The 11,996-nt window shown below is 43.0% G+C and overlaps 1 protein-coding gene and 1 pseudogene across 1 annotated transcript; both read left to right on the plus strand.

Annotated features, from left to right (window-relative positions):
• The first annotated feature begins 1,036 nt into the window (after window positions 1-1,036).
• Window positions 1,037-1,579, plus strand: LOC147494256 (lariat debranching enzyme pseudogene; annotated as a pseudogene).
• A 3,014-nt stretch (window positions 1,580-4,593) lies between these two features.
• On the plus strand, window positions 4,594-5,247 carry LOC147494257 (uncharacterized). Its single transcript, XM_086568084.1, has 2 exons — window positions 4,594-4,740; window positions 4,834-5,247. Exons 1-2 carry the CDS (start codon window positions 4,594-4,596, stop codon window positions 5,245-5,247), a joined length of 561 nt encoding a protein of 186 aa, XP_086424210.1.
• Window positions 5,248-11,996: the final 6,749 nt, after the last annotated feature.

An 11,996-nucleotide genomic window follows, 5' to 3' on the forward strand; every position in this document is an offset into this window, starting at 1 on the left:
ATTACGAGAGTTTCCTCCCGCCAGAGTGGGTAGAGGCGCAGAGGAAATCGTCTAAACTATGTACTACTTGGCCAATGTCCAACCAAATGATCTGATCTACACTGCACATGCCTGCCAATAAACTGGAAAGAAAATTTGGCACGTCAAGCCTATTTATCTTAAAGACAGAAAGATCCCCTCCTCACTTTCCTACATTGAACAAAAAGACGTATTATCTTCTGAACTGATTGAACTTTTGTATTGGAAATTTGGAATGCAACCTCCATGGTACACAATGTCACGAAATCTAGTGAAATACAAAATCCATTGTATACTTTTTTTTTGAAACAGATAATAGGGTTAGGCATACCCTTGAACCTGCATTAAAATCTGATGAAAACCTTTCCTCCGACATCAGTAGCTACAAGTTCATCTAGTGTAGCATCAAGAGGTGGGTAGTTACATACATATTGATCAGAAGAAGACAGACTAGCTAAGTAATCCGCACTCCTATTTAACATATTGGGTGCTGCAAGTAAGAGAGCAACTAGCTTAGTTATAGCTCCTACAATGTTCATACATGACAAAATCCATTGTATACTTGATGAAGTTCATTCATCACATTCATGGACCCAGGTTTTGTATCCAAAATTCAATCGTTGGATGTTGAATGTTTAGTTCAAGACGATTATTGGGGGAGTAATACGATGTCCAACAAGTTAAGGTTTCTCTCTTTTCCTAATTGGACTAGATTTCTGATCAGAATTAGGAAAACCGTGTTTTGGAGTTCTATTTCGGAAACGGTTGATATTTAGGAAGCGATGCGAATTGGTTACTTCTCTCTTCTTCGGGGCACGAGTTTGTTTCTTTTGAGTCACATCAATCTCAAGGTTCATTAGATCAGGTTTGTTACATCTCTTCTTCCACAATTCGATTCAGTTTGATTTCTAGAATTAAATCTTGAATTTTGGTTGCATTGTTTTAGTAGTAAGACGTTTTTGCTTATTAATTAATCAGTCTCTCTTAATAAAACTTTGTTTCCTACAAACTTTACGGAATGAGGATTGCTGTTGAAGGCTGCATGCATGGAGAACTAGATAATGTGTATATACGCTACACTCTTTCATATGGGAAAAATCGAGAACAAGAAAATCGACCTTCTAATATGTTGTGGCGACTTTCAAGCTGTTAGGAATGAGAACGATTTGAAAAACGTACCAGCTCTACCAAAGTATCTGAAAATGAACTCGGTTTAGCTCCTGTTCCAACCATTTTTATTGGTGGAAGCCTCGAATTACTCATATGGTGAATTTGCAGCACCCAATATTTACTTCTTGGGTTTTGCTGGAGTTATTAAGTTCGGTAACGTTCGTAATGGTGGATTAGCAGGAATTTATAACAAAAACTATTATCATTTAGGACACTATGAGAGAGTCCCTATAACGACGAGGAAAAAAGATCTGAACGTGAGTATGATGTGTGTAAACTTATGCAGATCGAGGAACATATTGACATAATTCTTTCCCATGAAAGGCCTATGGGGATTACCGACTACGGAAACTGGAAGGACAGTCTGCGCAAGGCAGCTGAACAACTGTAACACAAATTGAAACCATCTTATTGGTTTTATGCTCATATTCCAAATTTGCAGCTGCGTTAAACATGGCGAGGGTGGTGTCGTGGGAAAGTATGGTCAGGCCGATATTTCAGCCAGTAATATCAGAACTAACTCGAAATGTATGTGTTAGTGTTCATATGTTGCAGGTTCAATCCGGAAAAAGATGAGAAAAAAGAGAATGGACACGTGTTAGGAAGTGATAGGGCAAGACTACAACTGGAACACTATATAAAGACTGGAAAAAGAAAGAAAGATTCATTCTTCATTCGATTCATTCCATAAAAACTTGTAAAACCAGAGCAATAGATCGAGAGAGTTTTAGCGACTTTGTAACCGCCATTACTGATGAATACAGTTTTACTTTTTTTTATTTTCAATTCAATCCAAACCATTTCAATCCATAACTGATCTTAGAAGAAGAACTTGATCACTACAGGTGGTCTAGTGGCAAAATTTCTTGCCCTGTATAAATGTTTGCCCGATCGCAATTTTTTTGCAAGTTTTTGAAATTGATTATGAGCCAGGGCCTTATGAGCTTCAGTATGGCGAGGAGTGGCTTGCGACCACATGGAAATTCAATTCTGTCTTTCCATTAGCTAGAAAATCAACACAATCTGACAAATTGGAAGAGCATCTGGAGTGGGCGAGGAGCAAGCTAAAACCACGAGGAATTAAAGCTCCATTTGACTTTGTGCGGACTGCCCCACCCTATATATGTTCCTTATCGACTTGTCCCTAGTTCAGATTATTTGTTTTCAAACCTCAAACAGAGTTCTTATTAGCTTTTAAAACTTCCTTATTGTGGGGTAGAGTCTGCAACATAAAAGGTCAGAGGTAATGTGGGCCTGATTCAAGTTGTGGTTGTGCAAGCCGGGGCGTAGAGGATCAATCGTAAGATGGGCCCGAAGCACTGTAGTCAGAGAACTTGGGAGTAGGGTATCAGATCGTAGTTTCATAGGTGCACGGTAGAAATCCTACACATGGAAGAGGAGTGAGCGAGGGATGAGATGACAAGTGGACGACTACGATGGAAGACAAGGGGGTATATAAAGAACAGTGAGGGAGAGAGAAAGGGAAGAAAAAAAGAGGGAGGCTAAGGCAAAAGTGAGAGAAGAGACACTAGAGCTACAACATTTGGCGCCATCTGTGGGGAGAGATCAAAATAGATAGAGAAATGTCAACAAGGGTGAAGAGAGTAGGAAGACCAAGAAAGGTGGTGGCTACCAAGGTGGAGATGGAGTCAGTGAGGAGCGATAGGGGGGAACAAGGCGGGGAAGAGACCACAACATCGATTTCAGAGGAAACAAGGCTGTTGCATGAGGAAATATCAAGGTTGAGGGAAGAGAATGAAGGGCTTTGGAGGGAGAAGGAGACCATAGAGGAATCTGATAGAGAGGAGTCAGAATCGGAGAAAGGGGATGAGGGAAGGCCGAACCTGGCAGATAATGACGGTGGCTGGACTCACGAAGGAGCAAGTTAGGGAAATAATTGCCAAGTGATATGAAGGCAAATCTGGAGCAAGCCAAGGGCGTAGGTGGAGCGGCGAACCAAGTGGTGGTGGGGCTAAACCGCAACCCGTTAGTCGTCGCAATTTGGAAGTCTGAGGTTCCAAAGAGGTTCAACCAGCCCAGATTTGAGAGGTATGACGGGAATGGAGATCCAGCAGATCACATCTACCACTTTCGACAGCAGATGTTGTTGTGGCAAGAACCGCAGTATGATGGGTTGCGGTGCATGATGTTCCCCTCAAGCTTAAAGGGTGGGGCGTCAGATTGGTATTACCGGTTGCCGTCGAAGAGTATAAACAACTTTCAAGAGCTGGAGCAAGCTTTCATAGACCATTTCATACATCATAAAAAGCGGGTAGTAGATATCGTGGCTCTGTTCAATGTGAGACAGAGATCCGCGGAGTCAGTGAGGGATTTCTTGTGCAGATTCAAGGCAGAGATGTTGAAGGTGGAGAACTTGGACGAAAGAACTGCGGTGATAGCGTTTGAACGTAGGTTATGCCCGAGAACGAGAGTACATGAGTCCGTAGCCAAGAACGAGATCGCGACATTACAAGATCTATACCCAAGGGTGGAGAAATATATAAGGTATGAGGACGTTATGCAGAAAGAGATGAAAAGGCCGAGAAAGGCTGTATTGTCATTAGAAGGAAGCGAGGATCACCAGAGATATGGGCATCGGACAAGGGAAACAGTGGGTATCGGGGGTACTCGTCGTGGACTGAAAGGGGCAGAACCGAAGTTAGGAGGGAGAACAGGGAGAGAAAACCTTACCTTGAACTGGAACAGGTATCATTGAACAGACCGCTGAGCGAGATATTGCCTCTGATTTAGAATTTGCAGGGTTATAAAGGGCTACAAAACAAACCAGAGGAAATACCAGGTAAGCCTTATTGTGCATACCATCAAATACAGAACCATGAGACGAATGCCTACTACATGCTAAAGTGGTTAGTACAGAGGATGATAGGGAAGGGATTGTTGAAGGAGTTTACAATGGGGAAGGAGAAAGAGGAGCAGGTACCAAATCAGGGGAGGATACTTGGAACGATCAACGTCATTTTCAGTGGAGAGGTTTTGAGTCACAATGCCTACCGAGATAAGATAAGACGAACTGCGAGTATCTAGCAAGTCAACGAAGCATCAGGACACTCGTGGCCAGCACCATGGTCTATGACTGGAAGGGGAAGCATAGTGTTTACTGATGCGGACTTGAAGGCGGTTGACTCCCCGCACGAGGATGCATTGGTAATCACAGTGGTGATGGGTAATTACATGGTGAAAAGGGTGCTAATCGATTACGGCAGCGCCCTGGATTTGTTGTTCAGAGGGATAGTGGAGGAAATGAAGATAGACAGGAAACAGTTAAGACCCTCGCAGACAAATTTGTTCGGGTTCAATGGAAGCATGACTGAGCCTTTAGGAGAACTCTTGCTCCCTGTGACAACGGAACCGCTACACAATGTATCAAGTCCGTGGTCGTTCGCCATGTGGGCCGTGGATATTGTGGGTCCACTGCCAATGGCCAGCAGTAAGAGGAGATTCATGCTAGCGGCTACAGACTATTTTACCAAATGGATAGAGGCTGTGGCATTACAGCAGGTGAAAGAGGAGCAGCAGGTGAAAGAGGAGCAAGTGATTAAATTCTTATGGGAAAACATCATATGTAGGTTTGGACTACCACATTCTATCATAGCAGACAATGGAACATAGTTCACGGGGTCAAAGGTGAAAGAGTTCTTACAGGCTTATAATGTGAAACAAGAATTCTTGGCTCCCTACAATCCCGAGGGTAATGGACATGTTGAATTATCTAACAAGACCATAATGAACAACCTCAAGAGAAAGTTAGAAGATCGGAAAGGGGTGTGGGCCGATGAATTGAGTCATGTGCTCTGGGCTTACCGTACTATACCGCGAACTTCCACTAGAGAGACTCTTTTCTCGTTAGCTTACGACATAGAGGCCGTGATCCCAACGGAAATGGTGGCATCCATGACACACACTAGGGCTGTTGAAAAGGGTTTGAACTGGGGCATACTGTCTAGAGACTTGAATTTGGCTAAGGAGAGGAGGGACACTGTTTGTGTCAGGCAAGAGGAGTACCACAGATGCCTGCAAAGGCAGTATAACAAGAGGTGAGGCCGTGACAGTTCCAAGTGGGAGACTTCGTGCTTCGCAGAGTGACTCCAAGTACCAAGAAAGTAAATGACGGGAAGCTGGGACTGAATTGTGAGGGACCCTACACGATGGTGGATGTCGGAGGGCCTGGCACATACAAGTTGCAGACCATGGAAGGAAAATTGATAGAGAGACCCTGGAATGTAATAATGTTGAAAAAGTTTTATGTTTAAATGTAATACCACTCCGGGGCAAGGGACTTGGGATGTTTGCAAATATATAATATAACGACACTTTTGAGAAATTGACATGGCAAATTAATAAAGGCAGAATAGCCTCAGAGAGACAAAGGGGGAGAAGCCCTTCATGGACAAAGATGTCCAAACAAACTTAGGGGCAAGGTGAGTTTCCCCCATCAGGCTCATCAGCCATCGGAGACGATGGGGAGGAGCCCTTCGCGGACATGATTGTCAAGCCAAACTGTGGGACAAGAGAGTTGCCCCAGCGGGTTTTTAGGGAGAAAAATCCTAGAGCATAGATTTGTGTCAACTAATGGTAAGAGGGACAACTGGGAAGCAAAAGCAGAGTACGAGAGAGAGTATCTCATACTATGGTGTAGAGAGAGAAAGAGCAAATAGATTCCAAAAGGGATTGATACTTGATTACTCAAAAATAGAAGCAGTAAAAGATGTAACCATAATGTATGAAAGAAAACATCCATAGTGTCAAATACATACCAAAAGGAATACAAAAGCCATAACAAAAGATGAGTACACTGAGTAATGTAACTAAGTGGAGTATAACAAAGACTAAGACACGGAACTCTCAATCATAGGTTCAAAGTGTTTCAGGGGATGGCTCCATAGAGGGGGTAGCCACAGCAGAGGTTTTCGTGGTAGTAGTTGTTGCTTCATTGGTGGTGTCCTCCGCGGTGAGGCCCAGCACCTTAGCTCCCACTGTAGATTCAGGGTGCTCCTCTGTGGACTCCTAAAAAAGGGTGGACAATTTTTTAGGAAGGAGGCGTCCCTCATTGAGAAGCCGAGCATGTTCTTCTTGTATTTGCTTGGACACCCTCTTGTCTGCCAGGGCCTTGAAACGGCTTTGAAGAGCAACCATGTCCGCCTTGTGCTGTTCTAAAAGGGCCGCGGTACTTTCCTGATGCTATAAAGCCAGAGCGTCCAGATTGGATTGGTGATGCTGGAGGAGGGTTGTACACTGATAACTCAGGCGTTCGTTGACCACATCCATGTATTGCTGGTGCGCGGCTTCCGCAGTCATTAACTCGTTCTGAGCTTTGGTTTTAGCTAAGTCCGCGGCTTCTAGCTCTCGCTGGAGTCAGGCACAAATGGCTCTTAGTCCATTAGGACCACCGCATTCCTTCTCCAGGGAATCTACCTTGGCATAGGCGCCGAAGAGGCCGCGGATCATGTAGGAGATATCAAGGCTCACCTAAAAGTAAGGACAATAAGTCAGAGATGAAAGGTGAGAGAACAAGGGAGGAGATGAGAGTGGGTACCTTCTCCCAGTTGGTGTATAGGGAGGTACGGTGGTGTTCAAAGGTTCCACCTTCTGCGTAGGCCATATCTTTCGGAAGATGGGAACCATAGAAAAGAGAGGAAGCCACAGCAGGGTTCTCGAGAGTGGAGTCCGCGACATTAACTTTGCAGTTGTGAACCTTAAAAGTAGGGGCGAACTCTTCAGGAGTGACATCTTTACCAGAGGGGAGGGCTTGCTCTTTACCTGGTCGGCGGGCTAGCTCCGAAGGGGCCGCAAAGTCAGTGGCCCGAGTGATAGGAGCAGGTTCCTCAGACACAGTGGTCCTCGATTGTTTACGTGGCGGCCCCTCAGTGGAAGCAACCACCGTCGTGGGCGGGACTTCCATCACTTCATCATCAACATCGCTGTCAAACAACTTCATCTTGGTGATATCCATGTCAACGGAAGGAGAGAGGGGAGGGGTGTATTGGTCTTCCCAGGTGGAAATGGATCTGAAAGAGGGAAGGGTTTCTGGAACTGATGGGGAAGGGGTATCGTGGAGGAGTCTCGGACGTGGCTGTGGCAGGGAGCACGTAGACGGGAACACTTCTTGGGAGGAGGCGATGCCTGGGGTCTCCTTTCTTTCGGAGGTGGAGGACAGTAAAAGGGAGCAGTGAAGCCCGAGATGGTGTGTAGGGGCACTTCTAATAGCGGAGTGCCCGTGGTCGGATGGAGGTTCAGAAAGGAAGCTTGGGTAGATCCCAGACTGCGGAGTCTAGGAGAAATTGAATATGAGTATAACTGAGACTTGGAATCAGGCCGCCAACCTGCAATAAAAAACATTAGTAAGACCGTTGATAACCTGGGTTAATTGCAAGAAGAGAAAAATACTATAGTAAAACTTATCACTGGTCTAAAAAGCAAGATGGTTAAGTGTCAACCCAGAGGGGAGGTCTGCGGACAAGAAATTCCCAGATACATACAGAGGGTAGTGATGCCACATTTTATCAGAAGAGGTGATGCGAATGACAAATGATTTCTTTTTAGGGTGGACACAAAAGGATTGGTACCCCACGCTGGCGTCTTTGGTGCTTGTCTTTATGAAATATTGAGAAATGATATCGCGGTAGGACAGTTTGGGATCACCCGACCGGTTGTAATAGTTTGCGGCATACATCACCCGCCAGAAGTTCCCAATGCCTTGGCAAGGGGGGATATTGAAATGGTTGCACACCTCAACGTCTAATTGGGTGAGGGGAAGCCACAGCCCGACGACAATCTGACCTACCGAGACTACAAGAGACCCTTGACGCCGAGGAACTAAGTGAGGATAATGGGTGATAGATGGCACGTGTTCTAAAAGAATGTCAGAAGGGATTCCATAGGCAGCCCTAATCGCATCCAAATTAGGTCTACGACACCGGGGAGGGGGCGGTAGTGGAAGGATGAGTCGTCCAGATGTGGACGGGGCCGCAGCAACAACCATTAGAGGTGGAGAAGCTAGCCACCTCTGTAAACTGGGAAGAGGAGGAGGTCTCGGAGTCTGATGCCGACATCAAGAGAGGGAGATGAATAGACTCGAAGAGAGAGGAAGACTCCAACAGTTACTATGTAAAGGGAAGGAAAGAGTTAAAGAAAATCACTAAAACAAAGGGGAGACAAAAAGAATGAACCTGAATCGGAATCCCAGGAAAGAAGAGTCGGACCAGAGTAAACACCGAGAGTCTAGGTGGATCAGAGTGCTTGGGAAGAAGAGGAGTTGTTGGAGAAGGAGAGGAGTGTAATTGGTGAGAAACAAAATGGAGAAAGTGAGGGAGAAGAAAGGAGTGGGACTTTAAATAAAGGAAGGGCAAAAGGGTAATTCCTGAGGGTGCAGAAACCGAAAAGACAGCAGGTGGACCAATAAAAGGGTGACACGTGGGGGTTCAGAACATGAAGAGGTGCTGAAAAGATGCACATGATGAGTACTATGCAGTGCACACACATACTAATGAAGAGTCAGAAAAGAGAGGTCGGGTGTTGAAACAGAGAGGGAAGTTGAGTTCTCGATCCCAGGCCTATATATGGTCGCGGAATCGAGAAGGGGCATCTGTGGGGTAGAGTTTGCGACATAAAGGGTCAGAGATAATGTGGGCCCAATTCAAGCTGTGGTTATGCAAGCCAGGGTGTAGAGGATTAATCGTAAGATGGGCTCGAAGCACTGTAGTCAGAGAACTCGGGAGTAGGGTATCAGATCGCGGTCTCGTAGGTGCACGGTAGAAACCCTACACGTACGTGGAAGAGGAGTGAGTGAGAGATGATAGGATAGGTGGATGACTACGATGGAAGACAAGGGGGTATATAAAGAACAATGACAAAGAGAGAAAGGGAAGAAAAAAAGAGGGAGGCTAAAGCAAAAGTGAGAGAAGAGACACTAGAGCTACAACACTTATCTTATCTTCTTGGTCCATAGATGATTGACGAAGTTAACCAGAGATAAAGAAGTTAAATGGTGTCAAAGCCTTCGACGTGTTGATTGTTGAATGCAGCGTTCAATGGTACACTATATATTCAGAAAGTGTACATGCCTAAGAATCCCTTTGAGTTCTATATGAAGTACCATTGTAACATAATTACATAAGTACAGATAGCATATAGCTTCAGGTATTCCTCGTATGATCTTATTTACAACTAATTCCTTTTGTAAGGTGTAACTAAACGAATGAATGCTCTGAAACAAAAATGAATCTTACTTTCTTGAATGTCTAGTTTTCTTACAAGTATTTATATACAGTTAGTTACTGAACATAAACTAATTTACAGCTATCCATCTTTCATTTGATCACTTGTAATTGTCTTGACTGTTGACTCGTCATGTCTCCTGCTGTTAACTAACTAATTGATGTACAATCTTTAACATGTCTAATAGCCCCCTTCAAGCTGAAGGGAGAAGGTCGAACTGCAAGCTTGGATAATAAGAGTTGAAATCTCTGGACTGACAAGCCTTTAGTGAATATATCTGCAATTTGATCTTTGGTGCAGAGATATTATACATCCAGTAACTTACTTGTGACTAGTTTCCGAATGTAATGATAGTCTATCTCCACATGTTTGGTCATGGCATGAAACATAGGGTTATTAGCGAGCGAGATAGCACTTATATTATCGCATAACACTAGAGGACATTTAGGTAGTGGAACATGTAGATCTTTGAGCAGAACACACAACCAATACAATTTTGCGGTAGTGTGTGCAAGAGCCCTATATTCAGCTTCAGTTGAAGATCTAGCTACTGTATGTTGTTTCTTGGCTGACCAGGAAATAGGATTAGACCCTAAGAAAATACAAAATCCACTTATTGATCTTCTATTCATAGGGCACCCAGCCCAATCAGCATCGCAATAAGCTAAAACTAACAAAGATCCTTTGTTGAACCAAATGCCATGAGTGATACTGCCCTTCAGATATCTTAGTATTCTTTTAATTGCAGCTAAATGAGGAGCTTTTGGTTTGTGCATGAACTGACATACCATGTTAACTGCAAATAAGATGTCAGGCATAGTCCATGTAATATATTGTAGGGCACCTACAATGGACCTATAAGCTGTAGGATCTTCAAGTAACTCTCCAGAATGAGCATCCAGTTTGCATGAAGTGGAAATTGGAGTAGTGTAAGGTTTGGCATCTACCATGTTGGCTTTGGTGAGTAAATCAAAAGTATACTTGGACTGACACAAAAAGATACCTTCTGAATTTCGATGAGCTTCTAGTCCCAAGAAGTAATGTAAAGAACCTAAATCCTTCATAGCAAACCTTGAACTGAGTTGTTGAATGATCTTTGTACATTGTGCTGTGGAACTTCTAGTTATAAGAATGTCATCTACATACACCAATACATAAGTGATGTAGGATACTTCCTTCTTTATGAATAGAGAGTGATTAGCAGAAGAAGTAACAAAACCAAAAGATAATAAAGCTTGATATAACTCCTCATACCATGCACCAGGTGCTTGCTTTAATCCATAGATAGACTTCAGTAATTTGCAAACATATGTAGGCTTCTGTGGATCAACAAACCCCTGTGGTTGTGACATATACACTATCTCTTTGAGATGTCCATGTAAAAATGCATTTGACACATCAAGTTGCTTGATTTCCTAGTTAAAGTAAACTGCAAGAGATAGAATGATTTTGATTGTTGCAGGTTTTGCAACAGGGCTAAAGGTTTCATGATAATCCAATCCACTTAATTGATGATAACCTTTTGCCACCAACTTTGCCTTGTATTTATCTAGAGATCCATCTGCGTTCTGTTTCAACTTAAATAACCACTTGTGCTATACAATATTGAATTCTGCAGAATATGGCACAAGTTGCCATGTACCATTTTTTATTAAAGCATTGAACTCACTGGCCATAGCTTGTCTCCAATTAGGATCTTTAACAGCCTGAGTGTAGCATGTTGGTGTAGGAGGAATGAAGATGAGAGAAATCTGTAGAGCTTGTAGAAGAGGATGCTTTGAAGATATGAGAGATTTGAGTTTGAAAATCCCATTTTTAGATCTTGTTGTCATAGAATGACTAGAATCATAACCAATAATGTCAGAACTAGAAATTGCATTGGATGTATGAGGTGATTGTTGGTTAAGGTCTTCAAAGATGTTTTGAGATGAATCATAGGTCATGAACAGTTTCATCAAAGGTGCTAATGATACAAAATTCAGATGAAATAAATGATTGAAGAGATGTAGTGTATGTAGAAGAAGTTTTGAAAGGAAATTCAACTTCATTGAAAACAACATGTCTGGAGACATATATTCTACCTATAACATCATCTAGACACTTGTAACCCTTGTGTTGTAAGCTATACCCTATGAAGATGCAAGGTTTCGACCTGAGTTCAAGTTTATTGGAATTATATGGTCGCAGCCATGGGTAACACCTACAACCAAAGGCTTTGAGAGTGTGATAATTTGGTGATGTGTTGTATAGTTTTTCCCAAAGAGAGACATACTGTAATGAAGTGGAAGGTAGTCTGTTTATTAGGTAGACTGCTGTAGCAAAGGTTTATATCCGATGCTTGGAAGGTAAATGAGCAATAAGAGTTCTGGCCATATCAAGAATGTTCCTATGTTTCCTTTCTACTATCCCATTTTGTTCTGGAGTATGTGGACAAGAGAATTGTTGTTTTATACCAAACTTGGATAGAAAGGCTTTAAGTTTGTACTAGTAAATTCTCCTCCAGCATCAGTTCTAATACACTTGATTTTCTTATTCAAATTATATTGTTTTCAACAAATGATTTGAAAGATTGA

The sequence above is a fragment of the Coptis chinensis genome, chromosome 6 (assembly GCF_015680905.1).
Source record: "Coptis chinensis isolate HL-2020 chromosome 6, ASM1568090v1, whole genome shotgun sequence".
In the NCBI taxonomy this organism is placed as follows: Eukaryota; Viridiplantae; Streptophyta; class Magnoliopsida; order Ranunculales; family Ranunculaceae; genus Coptis; species Coptis chinensis.

Coding starts and splice junctions, on each gene's coding strand:
- LOC147494257 (XM_086568084.1), top strand. CDS start 4,594: ATGTGGGCCGTGGATATTGTGGGTCCACTGCCAATGGCCAGCAGTAAG. Junction 4,741..4,833: donor AGCAGGTGAAAGAGGAGCAA/GTGATTAAATTC, acceptor ACGGGGTCAAAG/GTGAAAGAGTTCTTACAGGC.